This window comes from Rattus norvegicus, chromosome 1 (assembly GCF_021556685.1).
Source record: "Rattus norvegicus strain SHRSP/BbbUtx chromosome 1, alternate assembly SHRSP_T2T, whole genome shotgun sequence".
NCBI classification, from domain to species: Eukaryota; Metazoa; Chordata; class Mammalia; order Rodentia; family Muridae; genus Rattus; species Rattus norvegicus.
This window is the reverse complement of record NC_141534.1, coordinates 234,414,687-234,437,407: the sequence shown is the minus strand read 5'-3', so window position 1 is coordinate 234,437,407 and position 22,721 is coordinate 234,414,687. Positions and strand designations below refer to the sequence as shown.

At 44.6% G+C, this 22,721-nt stretch overlaps 1 protein-coding gene across 3 annotated transcripts in view; it reads left to right on the top strand.

Annotated features, from left to right (window-relative positions):
• Nucleotides 1-22,721, top strand: part of Entrep1 (endosomal transmembrane epsin interactor 1) — a 55,729-nt gene that overhangs the window by 24,690 nt on the left and 8,318 nt on the right. For all 3 annotated transcript variants that reach the window (XR_015627758.1, NM_001400818.1, XM_087564142.1), the window contains 4 exon segments: nt 12,570-12,680; nt 17,780-17,908; nt 19,714-19,821; nt 19,966-20,099. Coding sequence is in view for 2 of the 3 variants with exons in the window: in NM_001400818.1 (NP_001387747.1) it covers nt 12,570-12,680; nt 17,780-17,908; nt 19,714-19,821; nt 19,966-20,099 (482 nt within the window). In the remaining variant the exon portion in view is untranslated.

Here is a 22,721-nt window from a genome sequence, read left to right as displayed (position 1 = left end):
GGGCATTGGGTCCCCTGCAGGAGTTACAGTTGGTTGTGAGCTCTCTGATGTGTGTGCTGGGAACCGGACCCAGGTCCTCCGGCAGAGCAGTAATCACTCTTAATCTCATAGCCATCTCTCCAGTCCCTTCTATGTTTTTCAAATTAGAGCTTTATTGTTTTAGTTTTATTCTTAGGTCTGGGATCTAGTCTGTCACATGTGTTTTGCATAAAGCATCAGGCAGACATTCACATCTGTTCTTTTGCATGTCTGTTTTGGCCCATAGTTGGAGAGGATACATTGTCATGATTGGGAAGTGGTAGTGGGGACATGAGGTGGGTGTCACACCCCACTGTGAGAGACTGCAGTTAGGGAGCAGAGGGAGATGAATGTTTGCTCTCAGGTCACTGTCCCCTTCCTCTTTAATCTGCAATGGACCCCAGCCTGTTCATTGGTGATGCCTGTTTTCAGGATAATTCCTCCTCCTCCTCAGCTAAACCTGTATAGAAATGTCCCAGCAGAGATGAGTCCTCTAGGTTATTCTCAGTCCAGCCCAGTTGGCAGTAATGGTACCATTACGTCTATTGAATTATCCTTGAACTTTTGTTAAAAGTTTCTTGGCTCTGGGATTGGAGATGTAGTTCGGTTGGTAAGTGCCTTCCTAGCATGCCCTAAATCTGGGTGTGATTTCCAGAATCATGTAGACTGGGCATTGTGGTGCATGCCTGTGGGTCTATCCCTGGAGAGGTGGAGGCAGGAGGATCAGAAATTCAAGATCAGCCTTCGCTACATAGAGAGTTGAGCCAGCATGGGCTACATGAAACTAAGTCTCTCTCTGGCCATACACTGATTGTAAATGTGAGGTTTATGTATTCAGTTCCTTGACACGCTTTTCTTCTATTTGAGTTACTTCCCCAAAGTTGCAAAGGTATGTCCCAGGGAGAGTATTCTCTCTTTCAACATTTTGAATTGTCAGTGAGCCTCTTTTAGTGAAAACTGAAATGTTCCTGTCACCTGAAGAGAAAATAGAGTGGCAGTGTGTAAACTGATGATTAATATTCTTTACATATTAATTAATGCTGGAAAATAATATGGCAGCTGCTGTTCCTTAACCAGCTAGTTCTCCAAATCGCCACACAGAGACCTTTTAATATTTCAAAACTTAGGCTTTAGCTGGGCAGACTGTCAACTAGTTCACCTAAGTTAACCCAACCAGCTAGTCCCATCTGGCCACGTGGACAGCCATACCTTCCAGGCCTGTGACCGTATCGGTCTCTTCCCATGTCTCCTGGCAAAAGAACATTTCTCCTTCTTCTCCCCAGAATTCCCTTTTCCCTCCCAGGAAGCTTTACTTCCTAATTCCTGCCCAGCTTATTGGCCATGAGATTTTTCTTAAAGCCAATCAGAGAATGCCTTAGGTAGGTGAGGAAGGACAGAGATATAACTTCACGTGGCATATCCTAACAGCAGTGAGCACTTAACTTGAAGGTGCATCTTTAAGAAAACAAAACGAATTTTTCACTATTTTTATGATTATTTCCTCTTTTGCTTTTTCTTTCTCGAGCATACAATAATTAAACGACCCAGTGTAAACTAGGGCCACTTGGATTCAGTTTCTCTTTTTCTTTCCTTAATTTTTCACAATTTCAGTTTTAATTATTTGTGTTCTCTCTTTTATCTTCTGAAGATTTATTTTTATTTGTGTGTGTGTGTGACAGAGACAGAGAGGAAGAGAGGAGAGGGAGAAAGGGAGAGAGGGAGAGAGGGAGGGAAGGAAGGAGGGAGGGAGGGAGGGAGAGAGAGAGAGAGAGAGAGAGAGAGAGAGAGAGAGAGAGAGAGAGAGAGAGAGAATAATATGAGTTTGCCAGATCTGTGCTCTTAGAGGCTAGAGGAGGCTGTTAGATTCTTCAAGTGGGAGTTTGCTGCTGTAGATGCTGGGAATTAGACTCAGGTCCTCTGCAAGAGCATCAAACACTCTCAACCACCCAGCCTGCTCCAACCCCTCTTCAGTTCTCAATTTGTCTTCTAGCTGTTTTTTCATTTTTGTTTTTTCCCCCATTCTATAGTAGTATTTATTTCATAATTATATTTTTGTGACATTATTAACAATTTTTGATCACCAAATCATTCTTTCCATAGCAGCTATTCTCGTTTGATGTATGCTGCATTTACAGCTCTCTTTCAAGATCTATGTGAGACACATTAATATATTATTATTATCTGAGAAGTATGTTGTCTGCTTTGTATTGGGTAGTGCTGTTTCACTTTATCTGGAAAGATGTAAACAAATGTCTCATCAGTTCCAGAAAGGGAGCCAACCATAAGTTAAAGAAGTGATACCAGTATATATGGAATGCCATAGGAAACCCATTACTTTATGTGCTACCAATAAAATAATTTTTGAAATATACATAAGAGCATATCTGACACTTTAAATATTAATATCCTTCTTCACTAACTCTGAAACAGGGCTCTTCTGGTGATCTGAAGTTAGTTTCATGTGCTGCCTATCAACCTGACAAAGCCATCTGAGAGGAGGGAACTTCAGTTGAGAAAGTGCCTCCATAAGATGTGGCTGTAGACAGGCCTGTAGGGCATTTTCTTAATTAGTGTTTCACAGGGTCAGACTCAGCCCATTGTGGGTGCTGTCACCTTTGGGCTGGTAGTCCTGGGTTCTATAAGAAAGCAGGCTGAGCAAGCCATGCGGAGCAATGCAGTAAGCAACACTCCTCCATGGCCTCTGCATCAGCTTCTCTCTCCAGGTTCCTGCCCTGTTTGAGTTCTTGTCCTGCCTTCTTTTGATTAAGAACAATGATCTGGAAGTGTAGGTCGAAGAAACCCTATCCTCCCCAAACTGCTGTGGCCAGGGTGTTTCATCAGCAATAGCAACCCAGACGAAGACACTAAGATTATATCATTCGAGACTGGAGAGCTGAGGCAGCTGCTGCTCTTGCAGAGGACCTAGGTTCTATTCCCAGACCCACAAGGTATCTGTACCTCCAGTTCCAGGGCATCTGATGTCCCCTTCTGACCTCTGGGGGAGCAGGCAAGCACATGATACACACATGCAGGCAAGATACTCATACACATAAAATAATAAATACACCTAAGCTAATTCTTAAAAGATTATATACATTTACTATAACAGGTAAATCCTTTTGCAAAAGTGTGTGTGTGTGTAGTGTGTGTGTATGTGTGTAGTGTGTGTGTGTAGTATGTGTGTGTGTGTAGTGTGTGTATGTGTGTGTGTAGTGTGTGTGTGTAGTGTGTGTATGTGTGTGTATATGCATGTGTGTAGTGTGTGTGTGTAGTGTGTGTATGTGTGTGTATATGCATGTGTGTAGTGTGCGTGTGTGTGTATAGTATGTGTGTAGTGTGTGTGTATGTGTGTGTGTAGTATGTGTGTAGTGTGTGTATGTGTATGTAGTATGTGTGTATGTGTGTGTGTAGTGTGTGTGTATGTGTGTATGTGTGTGTGTAGTGTGTGTATGTGTGTAGTGTGTGTGTATGTGTGTAGTGTGTGTGTAGTATGTGTGTATGTGTGTGTGTAGTGTGTGTATGTGTGTGTATATGCTTGTGTGTAGTGTGCGTGTGTGTGTAGTATGTGTGTAGTGTGTGTGTATGTGTGTGTGTAGTATGTGTGTAGTGTGTGTATGTGTATGTAGTATGTGTGTAGTGTGTGTGTATGTGTGTGTAGTATGTGTGTAGTGTGTGTGTAGTGTGCGTGTGTGTAGTATGTGTGTAGTGTGTGTGTATGTGTGTGTAGTATGTGTGTAGTGTGTGTGTAGTGTGCGTGTGTGTAGTATGTGTGTAGTGTGTGTGTATGTGTGTGTAGTATGTGTGTAGTGTGTGTGTATGTGTATGTAGTATGTGTGTATGTGTGTGTGTGTATGTGTGTGTAGTGTGTGTGTGTGTGTGTGTGTGTGTACCATTCCATGAGTGTGTGCATGCTCCATTGCACACATGTGGATGTCAGAGAACAACCTTCTGGAGTCAGCTCTCGCAGTCCACCTTGTTGAAGGGGAGACCTCTCTTGTCTCTGCTGCTTTACCCCTGGTTAGCTGTCCCTTGAGCTTCTTGGGTTGATTCTCCTGCTTCTTGTCCCCGTCTCATAGAAACATGGAGCTATAGACGTAGATGAGTACCACCACATCTGGCTTTTTTTTTTTCCTTTTCTTTTTCCCAGAGCTGGGGACTGAACCCAGGGCCTTGTGCTTGCTAGGCAAGCGCTCTACCACCGAGCTAAATCCCCAACCCCCACATCTGGCTTTTTACATGGTTTTGGGGGCTCAAACACAGGTCTCGGTTACACCTGCTCCCTCTTTTACCTGCTGAGCCAGCGTTCTCTTCTTGGCCCTCATTCTTCTCTTCTTATGTTATGGAAACGTACTGCAGAGGAACCTAGAAAGCCCCATGTATAGTCCAGCTACAGTAAGCAGCACTTGTCCCAAGTGATGTCATGCAGACTTCTTCCTTTTTTTTTTTTTTCTTTCTTTTTTTTTTTTTCCGGAGCTGGGGACCGAACCCAGGGCCTTGCGCTTGCTAGTCAAGTGCTCTACCACTGAGCTAAATCCCCAACCCCGTCATGCAGACTTCTAATGACATCCTTCCTCCTTGGCCTCTGGATGGCTTCGAAGCAAAGCCCAGCGTGTCCATTTCACCTTTGAATGCCTTAGGATATAGTTATAAAGGGCAGACACTTTATTGTGCTTGCTAAGCATCTAGTCACTGCCTCATATATAGCTCATATATATACGATTCCTGCTTTAATTAGAGCCAAACGGCAACCGTGCATTGTACCTGGCTGCTGTCTCCCCACATTTGCTGCAGTCTGTAACTCTCTCTTCCTCTTGTTTTTTTTTTTTTTTCTTCTTCTGATGAAGAAACTTTTTTTTTGTCTATTTGAGTTATGATGCATCTCGTGGTGGGTTTGCCATGTTCACCGATCCCCTTTCTTTCCCGTAATTGGCTGTCAAATCTATAGGCTTGACCTTGCTCAGGTTGCATTCTGGGAGGCAAAATCCTCCCTTGGTGGTGGCTCATATTGTGATCAGTGACCAGTGATTACTGGTCACAATGTGAGCTGTCTCTTTTTCTAGTAACACGGCTGTCACTGATGACACTGGACAACTGGAATAACTTCAGTCTTTTATGTTTAGTCACAAGTAGAACTCCCTGAACTGTTGATCCCACATTGGGTCCTGGAAGCTCTCTATCCTCTGAGACACCAGGTCTTTGGAAAGGACCTGCATATACATGAGGAAGTCACACACTGCAACTTGTTCTAGGTGCCTGGTGGGTCATCTGAATGCCCTAACAGTTCTCCTCAGAAATGCTCACTGTTTTAATCACATTTATTTCCTTCTTTTGCTACTGGCTTACCTGTTAAACCATCCCAGAAAACCAGTAGCTAATGGGAACATTTGGGACATACTCAGTCACTATGTGATCATTTGTTGAGCCGATGGCTCTGGCAGGCTTGGTTCTAGGCACACAGGTAGAAGTAGACTCCTTGGGTCTTTATTGCTTCTTTTCTGGTGTCAGGACTATCCAGATGACACATGAAATACTTGACTAATGTGAACTGATTGGTTACTGGGATATACACTGTTGTCTGTTCAATTTTCTTTCTTTCCCATTCTCCCTCCTTTTCTTCTTTCCTCCCTCAGTTTTTCCCCTCAGGTTTCCATAGTTTAGAACTTTACATATGTGGAAGCACAAAGCATATATGCTTTCACCCACTTGGATGCCTCCGAGCTCATCCACATTACCACATGTATCAGAGCTCATTCTGTTCTTGGTCATTGCTGGGCTTGACCCTACTGGGGAATCTTTGGAATTACTGAATCATCGATGTGTTTAAAGGCCAATAGTGGTTCACCATGCTCATTTTATTTTATAGTGGCTTCCTCAATAGACTCAGTCAATTTAACAAAATATTTTTATTTTATGTGTATTGGTGTTTTGCCTGTATGTATGTCTATGTGAGGTCATCAGATCCTGGAGTTAGAGACAGTTGTGAGCTGTCATGTGGGTGCTGAGAATTGGGTAAGGGTCTGAGCCTAAAGAGTGAAAGCACGAGTCAGATATAGGAAACCTTTGTGGAGAAGTCATGTGAGGCTCCCAGCACAAAACTAATGGCATAATTATATTCCGGCGTGAGGTTAAGAAAGGGACAGTTCCAAGCACTCATGCATGCTGTGGGGATCATACTGTTTCTGTTCTCTCAATCTAGAGGAAGGGCACAGGGCTGTGGTCAGCATCTGAAAGCCAACATCCTGGGCAGGAGCCCAGAGAGAGCCTATGGCTCTCCATTGGGGGCACAGCTGGCCAGAGCTGTAGAGAAGGATCCAGAAGATCAGCTCTGCAGTATGCCTTGCTTTTCTTCCTCTGGCCTTCTGACAGAGTTTCCCCATGACCGAAGCAAAGGTGTCCCTTGCTACAACCACAGGTGGAGAGGAAGAGGGAGCAGAGAAAGGAGAGCTGGTTAGGCACATGGACAGGAGTTCCACACAGATGCCCATGGCCACATATTCAGTGAGGTCCAATGAAGGCATTTTGAAAACAACATTCTTGCTGGCTACATTCACCACTTAAGTATCCTTTCTAGCTGACTTCATTTCAGGTGTGCCACAGACCAAGGAATGAAAGGCTGCCATTAGGCCTATGAAATTCTTGTAAAACTCACTGTGTATTAACAAACTCCATCCTCCAAAGAGGGGATGCCCTCCCTCCCTCCCTCCCTCCCCCCTCCCTTCCTCCTTCCTTCCTTTACTTGTTTGTTTGTTTGTTTGTTTATAGGCCGGAGCTCACTATGTAGCCCTGGTTGGTCTGGAACTCGCTATATAGACCAGGTTGGCCTTGAACTCACAGAGATCCACTTTCCCCTGCCTCCCAAGTACTGGGATTAAAGGCATTTATACCGCTAGGCCCAGTTTTCTTTTCTTTTCTTTTTTCTTTTTTTTTTTTAAGATTTATTTTATTTATTATATATATAAGTACACTGTAGCTGTCTTCAGACACACCAGAAGAGGGCATTGGATCTCTTTACAGATGGTTGTGAGCCACCATGTGGTTGCTGGGAATTGAACTCAGGACCTCTGGAAGAACAGTCGGGTGCTCTTAACCGCTGAGCCATTTCTCCAGCCCCCAGTTTTCTTTTCTTTACTTAGTAATAAACATGTCTACAGAATTTTTCAGAGGACCTTAAGATAGGAAGATTTGTATACATTAATTTCTTGAGATTGGTAAGGACAAAGATCCATTTAACAGAAAAAGTAAATCTTACAAGGGTTTCCTGGGATTTTGCAACAAATAAGTGGGCAAGCCTGAATTTGGATCCTAGCCCCAAATTTCATATCTCTTTAAAAATAGAACCCCTATATATACTTTCTGTAAAGAGAAGTTCAAATCATCCACAGAAATATATTTTAAGGAAAGAATGATTAAAATATAAGAAAACATTTCCCCTCCCTGGTGTTGCTGGGTGGCTTTTGTGACACTGGCATTTGCCATTCGCAGTTGATGTTTTTCTAGTGTTTGCTGGTGGCATGTCAGAGACAGGGTGGATGGACACTCAGGTCTTGAAAGCCACACCATGACACCCAGGGTGAAGCTGGAAGAGGATAACTGAAGGCCCCTGGGACACACAGGTGTCCTTACAAGCCAGTAGCTGCCTCCGCAAGGAGAGTGCTCTTGGTCTGTGTTCTGTATGTATTTGCTCTGCACTAGGGTAACTCAGGTGACCATTGGCTGAACAGTTTGACTTGAGTTTGTTTGTTTTTAAGATTTATTTTATGGGAGCACACTGTAGCTGTCTTCAGACACCCCAGAAGAGGGCATCAGATCTCATTACAGTTGATTGTGAGCCACCATGTGGTTGCTGGGAATTGAACTCAGGGCCTCTGGAAGAGCAGTCAGTGCTCTTAACCGCTGAGCCATCCGTTCAAGATGCCAACCCTGTGCAGGTATCCTCCTCATCTTACACTCTCGCCTTGGCAGAAAATGCAAATAACCCACGAGCAGTAAAACCCCAGCCCTGAATGTTCAGGGAGCTGTGCTGGTGGTTAGATCAATCACCCCTCTTGCCACCCTCCCTCGCATGCTGTGGGACATTTCTGTCACTCCTGAGGAAGCCCTAGATTCTGTTTTCTGTCATCCAGGCTGACTTTATCTCATGAACTTCATGCAGTTCATATCACAGCATCTGTTTCATTCTGGCTTTGACCTTTGTTCACTCTCCTTTTGCATCCATAGTGTCTTCTCTCGCATCGCTCAAATATTCCGCTGTATAATAAACTGCTAAATATTCATTTTGTTCCATTTTTAAATAAAAAATTAAAACATTTAGATCTTAGAGTGCTTGATAATCTCAGTTTGCATTTGTTTTTGTTTCTCTTTTGTTTGTTTGTTTGTTTGAGACATGGTCTCACTGTGTAGCTCTGGCTGTCCTGGAAGTTGCTATGTAGACCAGGCTGCCCTCAGACTCACAGAGATCTATCTGCCTGCCTCTGCCTCTCAAGTGCTGGGATTAAAGAGAGGTGCCACTATGTCTGACTGCAGTTTAGATTTTTAAAACCTGTGCAGAGGACCCTTAACTGACTTAGCCCTATTATTACCACCTCACTATAGTAAGACAGAATTGTCACAAGCTAGAATCAGTGGTGGTATTGTATTGTTAGTTCGAGACCCCATTCTTGAGAGTCTGCAGGTTAATCTCTGCTCTGCCTCTGTCTGGGATCCCATCCAGTGGACCACACTACACAGCTGCCAGGTCTGCTGATGCTCCCTCCTCCTGGCTAAGGCAGCTTCTCAGGGCTCCCTTGTCCCCTTGGATGACATTGAGTGATTTGAAGAATGCTTACTGTATATTTTGCATGACTGAGATGGTATTCAGGATCAGATGATGGGAGCTATTTTGAGGGGAGGGTTGAGAAGGAGGAAGAGAATGGGGGGTGGGTCACAGTTGTAAAGTACTATTTCCAGTTGACCTTATCAAGATCCCATGATGCTGACATGATGTCACCTGGTGGATCAAGTGTGGTTTCTCTGATGGAAGGTTACCTGCCTCCTGCTTGGGTGCTGTATGTTTTTGGAAGAAAGTCACTCTGGGCAGCTCACAGGGAGTAGAGACAGGAGGATGAAGTATCTTCATGAACTATTTGGGACAGTTCTATATAGGACTATATATACTATATAAGTGTACTCTATAAGTATTTATTTATACATGTAAGTATTTATTTATATATAAGTATATATTTATTTATATCTAAGTATATATTTAGTTTTTATAAAATTGACTGTTTTTTTTTTCTAAAGTGATGGGACTGTTTTCTGTTCACATAATGATGTCTAAATGTTCTTTACCCTCAGTGACACTGGCATTGTCAGCTTTGAAAAATTTAGCCATTTTAAGATGGTGTGGGGTGGTGTCTTATTGTGGTTTAATTTCTTTCATGTGCCTCTGTGTGTGTGTGTGTGTGTGTGTGTGTGTGTGTGTGTGTGTGTAATTTTTGTGTGGATCTTTTGTCTACATTCTTTAATTGGGTTGTTGTGATGGTTTGCATATGCTTGGCCCAGGGGGTAGCACTGTTAAGAGGTGTGTCCTTGTTGGAGTAGGTGTGGCCTTGTTGGAGTAGGTGTGGCCTTGTTGGAGTAGGTGTGTCACTGTGGGTATGGGCTTAAGATCCTCACCCTAGCTGCCTGGAAGCCAGTCTTCTCCTAGCAGCCTTCAGATGAAGATGTAGAACTCCCAGCTCTTCCTGTACCATGCCTGCCTGGGTTCTGCCATGCTCCTGCCTTGATGATAATGGACTGAACCTCTGAACCTGTAAGCCAACCCCAGTTAAATGTTGTTCTTTATAAGACTTGCCTTGATCACGGTGTCTGTTCACAGGCGTAAAACCCTAACTAAGACACAAGTCTTTTCATTACTGATGTAAATATGTTTTCTATGATCTATCATAAAGATATTTACTATGGGGCTGGACACATAGCTCAATTGGTAAAATGTTGCAAATTGGTTCTAATGCTTTGTCTTATTTCGGCTCCCAAAGAGCCCTGGTCCCTGGTCTGAGGGCCCCTGTCCCCAGCTGGATAAAACACTGCCATACAGCCAATGGCTGGGCAGAAAGACAGGGCAGGACTTTTAGATCGTGAGGGCCTGCTGGCATATAAGAATCCAGGAGACTGACCCTAGAGGCCACTTCCCCGACTGGGTCATGGGTAGCAGATGACATATAAATTTTAAAAGATATTAACTCAGGAATATCGGGGTTTGTTAGCTGAAGGGAGGTTTAAAAATGCCCAGCCATTGAGCTAGTCAAGGCATATCCAAATTAGCTGGCGCACGCACACGTGTGTGTGTGTGTGTGTGTGTGTGTGTGTGTGTGTGTGTGTTTCATTCATGAATCCAGAGAGCTTTTGGGTAGGTGCACACCTGTGACCAACTAGGAGCCAAATCGGTTTAACTAATTCATCGCTACAGTAAAGTGCTCATGTTGCAAGCATGAGACCTGAGTTCAAGCCCCGGAACCCATGTTTCAAAATAGTAATAATAATAATAATAACAACAACAACAACAACAACAACAACAATAATAATAATAATAATAAACAACTAGGTATGGTGTTGTACTACAATTCCAGTTATGGGGAGGCAGGGACAGGCCAGTCCCTGGGGCTCACTGGCCAGTCAACATAGACACATTGGGAAGCTTCAGCTAGAGACCCTGTCTCAAAAAAATCAAGGTGGATGTGCCTGAAGACACCAGAGGTTGTCCTCTGTCCTCCACATGCATATGTACATGCGTGTGTGTACATAACTGCATACACACACAAGCACATATAAAGACATGTATAAGTAAAGTATTTTATGTGCATGAAAGTATTTTCTCTTCGTCTGTGGTAGGCCATTGATTTTACCAATTGTGTCTTTTGATGAGCGTAATTCCACTGAAGAGTTTGAGGGTGTAGTGTTGGGTAAGATGGGTCTTCCTGCATTGTCCATGCGATGGTGTTAATTTTCAGCTATAAAGATTACTGATTATGCTGGTGGGGATATGGGCCATAATCACATTTTTCCCTCAAGTTATCTTATCTTGAAATAAAAGGAAGTTTCCAGAGCCATACTTAACCTTTTCTGTAGTCACACCAGTTGTGTTGCTAGGCCTGAAGACTGCAGACACATTAGCTCTTCAAATAGCAACTAGCAGTGCAGAGAAGGCCATGTGGGGGATTGCATTACACCCTTGGCCAGTTCTGCATCCTCTTCCCCACAAGCACTGGCATGAATGATACAGTGCAAAGGGCATGTGTTGTATGCTGCTCACATCAGTGGGGATGCTGGCTTGGGACAGTCACCTCAACCACTGCTGTAGGATTTCTCAAGATTAGACAATGACACGTATGCAAAGTATCAGTAAAAGGAAAGATGCCAAATCCTATTACAGAAGAAACACACACACACACACACACACACACACACACACACACACACACACCCTCCCTGCCTCCCTCCAGGAGAGGCATCACATGTCAGTAAAGAATGGGTCTGGGGGGCTCTTGCCAGCCTGACTTGAAGTAAGAACAGAAGTTAAGGGAGATGTTTTTGGTATATTGAAGTTTACATGTGAACTAATTTGCCAGCCAGCTCTGACATGATCTGAGATCCAGATTGATGACTGGTTTTAATACTGATAATTCCAGAATGATGTTTCATATTTGCTTTTGTTTTTGATAAGGTCTTGTTTTTGTAATAATCAGTTCTCAAGTTGAAAGACATACTCAATCTCTAATTGGTACCAAGCAAATACTGAGGTTTTGGTTGGCTTCAGGCAGTCCTTGATTATTTGAAGAGGTGCTATTTTTTTAACTTTGGAAAAAATGTTCACGGAAGATGGTTGAACATTTTTAGAACCTAAACTGTTTTGGACTGAAACATCAGCCTCCCCCCTTACTTTGTGACTGTGATTTCTGGGTTTTTGATGACTCAGCTCTTACTCTTCTGGGGTCCACTTAGACCCTCGGGCTCCACAGCTGCTGCCTGCAGTTACTGATCTGGCAAAACCCAGGCAAAGTCTGGATGGCCTAAGGAGGAAAGAGCTGGAGCCTAGTGTAAGATACTGATAAAAGATCAAGGAAGAAGAAATACTTGGAGAGAGGAAGAAAATAGGGACCTGAAGAGAGTTCACAACCCTTGGAAATATGAAAAAAAGTAACACCAGGACTTAACTTTGTTTCCTTTTTAAAGATTCATTTATTTATTATGTACACAGCATTCTGCCTACATGCATGCCTGCACACCAAAAGAGGACACCAGATCTCATTATAGATGATTATGAGCCACCATGCGGTGGCTGGGAATTGAACTCAGGACCTCCGGAAGAACAGCCAGGGCTCTTAACCACTGAGCCATCCCTCCAGCCCCTACTTTGTTCCTTGAAGTTTTCCATTTTTGAATGTTTTGCTTTTCCCTTAATGTCTCCTTCTGGAAGACAGTGTCTGGCTTAAATGTGTGTGTTTACCGTGTGTCTGCACACAAAGCCATCTGCACGTTCATTTCCTTTCTAAGCACCCATTCTCTTGTTGCAGGTAAATCTTTTTGTGCTGCTCTCCGTGGTTTGCATCCTCTTAAATCTCGCAGGGTTCATCCTAGGCTGTCAAGGAGCCCAGTTTGTGTCCAGCGTGCCCAGGTGTGATCTGGTAAGTCCCCTGCTGCCTTGCTGCTGTGCCAGGTGCACAAACTGCCCCCACCTGAAAGGACAAGGGGAAAGTAAGCGAAGAGAAGCTGCTGCTAAGTAGCGTCCTCAGTTGTCAGTCATTTGGCGAGAGTAGCCAGTGTCCAATACCATACCATCACCAGAGCAGTGCGATGCAGCTCCTTGCTGGGGGATGGATGGGTTAGCGCTCCATGATCGAAGGATGGGCCTGCCTTCTTCTAAAGAGCAAAGATGGCTATCACCAGAAATCCAGGTCAAAGGTCCTTTATCTGAAGGCTTTGGAGGCTGGCTCTGTGTTAGCATTTGGAGATTTTTCTGATTTTGGAAGAGAAATATAATACATAGGTCATCTATTATGTAGCACACCAGTGGCGTCTGGGACAGGAAGCTATAATCTAGAGCTTTTTAGATCTCACACTGGTGGGCAAGAGGCTATACATTTACATGATTTTTCTGACTTAAAACGGGTTTTATAGAACCAGCATGGTGGCATAGGCCTTTAATCCCAGCGCTCAGAAGGCAGAGGCAGGCAGATGATCTCTGTGAATTCAAGGCCAGCCTGTTCTACATAGTGAATTCCAGGGTTATGTGGAGGGAGGGAGGGAGGGAGGAAGGGAGGAGGGGGAGGGAGGGAGGGAGGGAGAGAGAGAGATCACTAGCCTCAAACAAAAACAAACAAAAAAAGAAACAAAACAGAAGACCCACCCCAAATAAATAGTTTTATAAATTGTGGCAAAGTCCATTTTGACCATTTTCTATGTATGGTTCAGTAGTATACATTCAGCACTGTACATTAAACTGCTGTGCAGAGAGTCTCCAGGGCTCTTCATGTCGCTCCATCACCCTCTCCTCCAGCTACTAGCACTCCACTGTCTATTTCATCAATTCAGGTACTCCAGACTAGTCCATACAAATAGAGTCACACAGTGTTAGTCTTTCTGGGTTACTGTCCTGGAGGGATAGCCATAGTATAGTCTGTCAGAATTCCCTTTCTCTTTTTAAATAATTTATTTTTATTTTACCAACCTCGGTGTTCTGACTGAGTGTATGTCTGTATGAGGGTGCCATATCCCCTGGAATAGGAGTTACTACAGTTGCCATGCGAGCCCTCTGGAAGAGCAGCCAGCGCTCTTAATTCCAGAGTCGTCTCTCCAGCCCCTGGATTCTCTTCCTTTTAAAGGCTGACTGATACTCCATTGTCTGTGTCTGCGAGACACTTTGTCCACCCATCTGTGGGTGGGACCATGGGTTGTTGCAACCCTGTCTGTTGTGTATAAGGCTGCTGTGACCAGGAGTGCACACATGGCCCTTACAAGCCCTGCTGTCAGTTCCTTTGTGTATTTCTGGGTATCTAAACCTTTAAAAAAAAAGACTTCTAGCAATAAATACCTCGGTACAAAGCAGCATGTGTAGACTCTTAACAAGTCATAATAAATCTTATTTATTTAGAACTTGTCCATTGCAGTCTACTTATAGAAACTAAGAGGATGTGAGCCAAGAAGGCTGACTTATTACTAGAAAAACTGTAGTCAACTCTTGTGGAGAAACCCATAACCTTTCCAATCAGAAAACTCCCCAGGAACTCACAAAACCTGCTGTGGTTTCTCACTGTTCTTCACAAATCTTAAATCAAGCGTTAAAACTTTTTGTTCAAATGATAGTGATGAGCACTAGAAGCCCATTTGATGTGACACGAGTGTCTTCAGGTGACGTAGAAAATAGATATTTAAAATAATAGAAGAGGGCATGGTGGCAACCAGTCAGGAAAGGAAGCTGATGCAGTCCCTTCAGTTATGAGGTTCCTTAGTATGAAAGGGCCTTGTATCTGTTAGGGTTTCTATTGCTGTGGTAAAATACCATGACCAAGGCAACTTATAATAGACAGCGTTTAATTGGGTTTGTGGTTTCAGAGGGTTAGAGTCCATGATGGCGGAGGAAAGGCATAGTGTTAGGAACAGCTGAGAACTCGTGTCTTGATTCACAAGTAGTAGACAAACAGGGGAATGCCATAGGCTTTTGAAACCTAAAGCCTGACCAGTGAGTGACATGCCTTCTTCAACTAGGCCACACCCCCTAATCCTTATAAAAAAGTCTACCAGCAGGGGGCCAGGTATTCAAACATATGCTATGGGAGCCACTCTCATTCATAGCTTCAAGGTCGTGCTAAATATAGGTTCAGCATGTTTTTTCAAAGCTCTCCAGAACATGCCAATGTACAGCTAAGGTTGGGAACCACAGTGTTGGGCGCCACGGTGTTGGGCATAACAAGGGAGAGCGAGGATCTGGTAGTATCGGGTAGTGACTTCGAGGCTGAAGGGTGAAAGTTGTGCATTTGAGAAAGTTTACAGGTATTTTTGAGATGACTTAAAGCAATGGAAGAGAACTAAGAACAACTCTTTAGATAGCGTGAGCAGAGGTGGGGTTAAGAATGAATATGGTGGAGGAACAGGAGTACAAAAGGCACTGTTGTTTACTGTCATTGGCACAGAGCCCTGGGACTTCTTGTGGCAAGTAGAAATAATACTTGTTATTCACGACCATGTAACGATCAAACTCTCAAGTAGTCCTGTTTAAAAGGATTAGCTTACACTCATCTGGGGAGTCTTGCCATCTGTCGAGCTCACCCTGAAGACTGCAGACTCCTGTGTACTTGGCAGTTGAGTAGGACACTGCAGCCTTGATACACATCCTCCTCCACAACCTCCAGGCCTTCATCTTCCCTCATTAGACACTTCACTTAGGCAGGTAAGGAAGGGATCCTTTGTGAGATGACACCTAGCACTACCAGAGGGAACTATGAATTATGGGGCCTTGAGTAAGGTCTGGAGCCTTGCCCCGAGGACCGAAAATAGAAACATCCCGAGTCACATGGAAATAGTTTGGTTCCCATGAGGAGGAAGAAGAATGAAAGTTGGCTGTCATCAGCAGGGGGTTGACTTGTTACAACCCAGTGGGTGCTAACCCAGGCCCTGTCCAACAGGAAGCTCAGGGGAGGGAGCCCTTCCAAGTAAGGTTCCACTGAATTCAACTTAACATGAGGGAGACCACTGACTGAGGAGAGAGGAGAAGGGAGGGCAGGGATGCTGAGGGGAGGAAGGGCTCACGGAGCCTGTGGAGGTGGCCACTGTCCTTTTCATTTAATACTAGTGTCCGTATTAACAGTGGGACTTATCCTCAACACCATGAGACAGTTGTGGGAAAATTCTAATACGAAAAGCCCTGTGACTCTCTGTGTGGGGCCTTAGGTGTGGTGGGGACATTGCAGCAAGTTACAGGATTGAACCAGTAGAGGGGATCATGGACACCGTCAGGGTAACTCTGGCTGTTATTCTTTGTGTCAGAGACAGAATATATATAAAAACCCAATATAACAGTGCATTATCTTAAACATGGTTTTATGATAAAGAATTAAAAGCATTAGAGTCCATGGAGGTCTAGAAGAGGTCAGACTAACCTACAGGAGCAAAAAGAACGAGTGGGGTTGTCCCGGAACGGAAGTGGGCAGACTGATGGAGAAGGGCCATGAGGGAGTTTCTCTGATGTGATGGTAACAGCCAGTATTGAGAAGGGCTTGGGTGATACAAGTACGTTGCACAAAATGCCTCAAGTGATATATTTACTATTTATACATATGTAATTATCATGTATATGCAAGTCTTACCTCAAAAGAAAAAACATAAAGTGTAATAGTGGATCCCCATGCCATGTGATCTAACGGTGGGATTTTTATTTCTTTAGTTTCCCACTCAACTTCACTACGAGGAACCAAATCCTTCCTTAATTTTCACAAAATTGTGAAACTCAGTGCTGCACCTAGAGATTAAGATCATCAATCCAATAAGAAAAACGCCTCCCCAACAGTCAGGCAGCGTGACGGTGTGGTCCTCTGTTGGAGAGTTTGCGCTCAGTGAGTTCAGAGCTGCCTGATTAACAGTTAGTGAGTGAACAGTTGGTGAACTGAAATCTTCCCTGTTAGGAAAACAAAGCCAGGCCAAGTCAGCTCAGGGTGCAGAACAAGTCAGAAAGATGGCCTCCGCCCTCAGGTTTTACGTCTTGTTTGCCCAAACCAGGTGTTGCATATTTTCTCAGCTTACCTTTAGAAAAACTGGAAAAGTGGCCAAAAGTTAGCAGAGCATCTCATTAGGAATGGGCAAGGTTTTCATCAGTTGTCACTTTGATAAAAATCCATGCCTGTGTGGAAAAGGAGCACTGGGAAGCCTTTGTGCACAGGCCAGGCCTACTGTTCACAGAATTCACTCTGAGCTTCTTACCCTTGAGGTAGACTGGGCTTCTTTTGCCTTCTTGGAATCAAAGTCCATCATGTGATTCACTCTGGCCACAAAGTTATGAGGTAAAGTGATGGGCATGGTTGTCAGCCCTCATTAGTAAAATTATAGGATGTTCACTGGAGTTTGAACTCCAGATGAACTGGTCGTGACCTCTTCTGTTGCCATCGGCACGCCTTGTGCAATGGCTGAGACCTTCTTTTACTGTGGAGAATTCACATGTCCATTGGGTATCCTGTCACCTATCTGACAGTCCTGCCTTAAGTGTCAGGTACTCTGAGTTTTCAATCTCTCGGATGTGTCGGTCATTCCACAGCACCAAGATGGTGGATGTTTCACAACTTTAAGTCCCCAAAGGCATATGACAAACAGCCTCATGTTGGCCTGCAGTGGCCTTGTAGCATTTGTAAGAAATGAACTTTGAGGCTGGAGAGATGGCTCAGCAGTTTAAGGTCATGTCCTCCGCTTCTGGAACACTTGCGTTCATTTCCCAGCACACACATTGGATAGCTTAAAACTTCCCGTAAGTTCAGCTCCAAGGGATCCAGTGCCCTCTTTTGGCATTTGATGGCATTACATAGACATACATATACACATACACATGCATATAATATACAAACACACACACACACACACACACACACACACACACACTTTAAAATTATACAAATCTTGCCTGAGATTGCCTGACATGGAACTATACCCATCACATTCCGTATGATGCATGCTGTGTGTGTAGCAAGAGTGGTTTTTTCCCCTTAAATAATACAATCATTGTCCTGCATCTTTCCTTGAGGTGGACTTAGGTGAAGGCAAGATCTGCTTCTGTTGTGAAGAATTTCAACCAGCCAAATGCACAGACAAAGAAAATGCCTTGAAACTCTTCCCGGTCCAGCCTTGTAGCGCTGTACACCTCCTGCTTAAGGTATGATGGACAGTTCGCAGGCTCCACAAGAAATCTTCCACAGGGGCCGAAGAAGGCTGCTCCTTGAGATATTCCCATTTGGTGGCTGCCTGAAAATGGCCAGGCTGCTAAAAGCAAGTGTGGGCAGCCCTTCACTACTGACCTGCAGTGACCAAGCAGTCCTTCACTAACCTGCGGTTAGAATGGAGTGTAGAAGAGGTCACGGACTGTGTTTTAAGTTATGTGCAGAGAGATTCCGTTGCATTAAAACAATTACACACTGGTGAAAATGCAAAGGTGGCTAGCTATACATATGTGTGTGTGCACACGCATCTGAGGCGTAGCTTTCAGGAAAGCTGTGTTTGCACACTCAGTCGGCATTGTTGTTCATTTGTAGCGAGTTATATGAGCTTGTTGAATGTCACCATTCTGGGCACATTGACCAAGATCAGCCAGAAAATGACGGGGTACGCCTGAGTTCTTTATAACCTGTTAAATAGTTAACAATAAGTAAAAGAAATTTAGGAGAGTACACCGAGGATTCAAGTCAAAGGGAAATGCAGAATCAGCCTTTACGATGGAGCCAAACCACTGGAGTCTGACTGGAGTGGGTAGAGCTGGTAACCTCTTAGCTGCTGGTTAGAGCTTTGCTTTTCAGGGAGGAGGAGGAAGCTCGGATAGAGAACTCTGCAGAGCTTCAAGGTCTGGGTAGTATAGGACTTAAAAATGACCTGCTTGCTCCAGTTTCTGCATGTTTGAATGTTGAGTCATCTGGAACTTTCTAAGCCTGACTTAGCTTGAGGAAAGCCCCTGAAGGAGCCAGGGCCGTGTCCATGGCAACCTTCAGTGTTGACTTAACTGCTATTTTGAGGAAAGAAGACCTATTTATTCCCTGGTTGCTCCTGGTTCCACACTACTGCCTGTGGCTCCCGAAACAGAAGCAGTGGCCATATGTTAAGCAGATGCCATCGTGCGGGGAAGTGCTGTCCCTTGAGGGGGCACTGACTAGAGAAGAGTCTCACTGGTCTTCTGGAGGGAACTCTATAGATAGTGTTCAGATGTTGTAAGAAGAAAGTGCCTCTGTGTCCTTGGGAAATTGGCTCTAGCATCCCTGAGGATACTGAACTCTGTCACACCCAAGCCCCTTCCACATGACGACATAGGATTGCACAAAACCTTCACACACTCCTCTATGGTTGAGCCAATGTAGATGCAGTACCTGGTGCAATGCACTTTGCAAGTAGTTGTTAATATCATTTAAGAAAGAAAAATGATAGGAAAAGGACCAGCCCGTGCTCAGCAGTCTTGGGTTTTTCTTTTGAGTGTTTTCCATTTTGGCTTGGTTGACTCTGAGAAGGTGAACCCGTGGATATGGAGGTCTGACTGCCCTGTATGTAACACTGGGCCTCTCCTCTGTGAGGCAGGGAGCTGGCTGGGTATGTGTTTTTTGAATCTGAGTTTGGCTCTGATGGAACTCAGGTGCTCCCGCCTCCAGCCCTCAGGGTGCTAGGGTTATAGGTGTGTCACATGACATCTAGTCTAGGCTGTTTTTGTTTTTGTTTAGGAAGTTTGACTGTATTACCATCCCAGGTTTGAATTTATGATCCTCCCGCCTCAGTCTTCAAAGTAGCTGGAATTATAAAGGTTTTAGAGTAAGAAATCTACATTCTGGTTGGGGGTTATAATAGCCAGCATGTATTTCCGCACGTCCATAAGCCAGACGCTATGTAACCCCCTGCCCTTATCCACTCGGAAGCTTGCCAGTTTGGACAGCATTGCCATCGATGTGTTTTACACATCTCTCTGATCAGTGGTCTCGTTTCCAGAAAGTCCTGTTTGCCCTGTGTGCCTTGAATGCCCTGACCACCACGGTGTGTTTGGTGGCTGCTGCCCTGCGCTACCTCCAGATCTTCGCCAGCAGAAGGCCGTGCATTGTAAGTGTGAGGAAACACTTGTGAAGCGTTTTGACCTCGCAGTCCATCCCTACTGTGTGTGGAAGCACTGTGCGGAGTTTCCACCTTGCTGTCCGTGCCTCCCTTGTGATCTATTGCTTTCCTCCTGCTGTGCTGTTTAATCAGGACGAATCCCAGATCTCTGCAGAGGAAGTGGAAGAGCCCGGGCGGATTCCGGACCCAGATGACTTTGTGCCGCCAGTGCCTCCTCCTTCTTACTTTGCCACGTTTTACTCCTGCACACCTCGGATGAACCGCAGGTAAAACTCCTAAGTCTCACTGGGGTCTCCATGGTATGCCCTGCCTTGACACTTGTGTGGTCTCCACTTTTTTTTTCCTCCAAATTCCAGGAAGATTGTCCTATCCAGTTAGCTCTCTTTCCCTGTCTTCTTGTTTCTCTCTGATCAACCAGATGACTCCAAAGATCAGTCCAACCCGGACCTAGAGATAAACCTTTTCAATTTCTTTTAGCTTCCTCGGGGAAAACTGACACCCAGTGAGATAACAGCTGTAATTTGACAGTATTGGGAGTTTCTGTTGTCCTGGAAACACCCACAGTTAGGCAGAATCAGTGTTTCATTATAACGCCATGAGCAGGTCCCAACAGTCGAGACATTCTTTGCAGTCACCAAGACAAAATTAATTACTAATTGATTCTTTCTGGCTTAGGGGGGAAAATGGGCACCGTACTTAATTTTCCTTTTCAAATTCCAGCTCGAATTTTGACTATTTTCCTTAAGTTTCAGAAATTATTGTTTGTAGGGTGGAGTATGTATTCATCCGGTTGTTAGTAATACCTAGAATTGAATCTTTAAAGAGTGATCTCATTTATTCCTCCAGCAAACATTACCAATCTTCTTCTGCTTGCTTGGTGCTGTGCTGGGTTACAGAAATCCAAAGTGAGTTAGTCCTGCTTCCTCTGTTCCAATCAGGAGCTCAGTGTAGACCGCCAACATGAGTGTTAGGACCATAGTACTCAATGTCCAGAGGTCTCCCAAGCCCAGAAGAGCCAACTAGGTCACCCAGTCAGCTTTGGCATCCTTAGAGAAGTGACTTTATGCTGAGTTTAAAGGTTAAACCCCCAAAGGAAAAAATCTCTGGGGTCTAAGGGAAGATTAGCATCTTTAGCTTGATATCTGGGATCGAGCATGTGTAGTTTTGGACTTCTGTAGTACATGCAGAATCATCAGACAGATGTGGTACAGATGTGGGGCTCTTGGAAAAATACTTTCTGGTGTTCGGGACAGCTATGCATGCTTTTGAAATAGGATCCACGTAGGCTTTGCTCATGTTTTTTTGAATCTTACCTGACCCCTCCTGTAACACCTACCCGGGCAGAGGCAGACATGGCTATAAAGCCAAGGGAGGGGGTGTCAGCCAGGTGAACACATTATCTTGGGACAGCAAGGCTTTTCTTTGTTTGGGGAGGGGCCTGCTGACATTGTAGAGCCTCAGGGGTAAGGATGGAGTGATTCGGATCCTTTCAGAAGCTGAGAGGAGGGTGGCGGATGCTGAAGAGGGTTGTTAGTAAAGCACATGCTCTCTGTGGGCTGTCTCTGGGCTTTAAACCTCCCAAGCGGATACTTCTCCATTACCAGGGCCAAGTCATAAAGGATCCCAGAGAAAATAACTTGCAGACAAATAACAATCCTGTTCATTTCTGTCTTAGTCAGAGTTCTATTGATGCAAAGAGACACCATGACCATGGCAACTCTTATAAAGGAAAGCATTTAATCGAGGCTGGCTTATAGTTCAGTACACTGTCATCGTGGTGGGAGACATGGTGACAGGTAGACAGGCCCTGGAGAAGTAGCTGAGAGTTCTACATCTGAATCTGCCAAGTGTCAGGAAGAGAGAGAGCTACTGGGCCTTGAAACCTTAAAGCCCACCCCTAGTGACACACCCACTCCAACAAGGTAACACCTCCTAATCCCTCCCAAGTAGTTCCACTCCTGATAACTAAGCATTCAGACATACAAACCTACAGCAGGCAGGCGTTCCTAGTCAAACCACCATGGTCTCCATAAGCTCTTATTTGCCTAAGTGATGCATGATAACAAGGGGCTTACCCAAGGTGGTGTCCATCAAAATGCAGCATCAGTGGACATCCTAATGGCATAATGACACCACAGGAATCATTCATTTTGTGATCGTGTTGTGTAAAATGCCATCTTTAATTTCAGGGTTTCCTTCTAGAAGAGGTTTTTGTGGTAGTTTAGCATCTGAGATGAGAGCTCACTGTCCTGACCTTTTCATCCTTGGAAATCCAGTGCCTTCCAAAGAGAGCTGATGGGTTGGGAATGTCAGAGAGCAGACAGGCAAGGAGAGCTGGGGATAGTGATGCCCTGGGCAAGGGACTCAGCACTCCTCTGCCTCTGCTGAAGGGGCCAAGGCAGGGTTTATAAAGACGGCTCATGGGTGCTGATTAGAGATCGGAGCCTTGACATATCTGGAGGAAGTTGGCCTCTCTGATTCAGACGGCTGAGCTGTTCATTGGTCAGGACTCCTCCACTAAATCTAGGAAGGGCCTAGTTCTTTGGAGTCACTCGGCCGTTGGAGTCTTAAACAACATGACTGAGGTAGGAGGGTTGGAATGAAACTCATGCCTGAGTCTCGTCTAAGAAGAATATCTACTCAGCACAGCTTTGACAGGAACCCCGCAGCCCAGGAAGAGACTTTCATGGGACACCTTATGCCATGGGTGCTTGACACTTTACACACCCACTCTGGAGAACACGCCAAGTCAGGTGCCAGTATAAAAACCTCACTTCTACCCTTTCAGGGCAACATAAATGGACACAAGGAATAACAAAGGAATAACATGAATTTTAAACCCCACTAATGTCTCTTCCCTTCAGAATCAGTCTCTCATGCCCTCTATA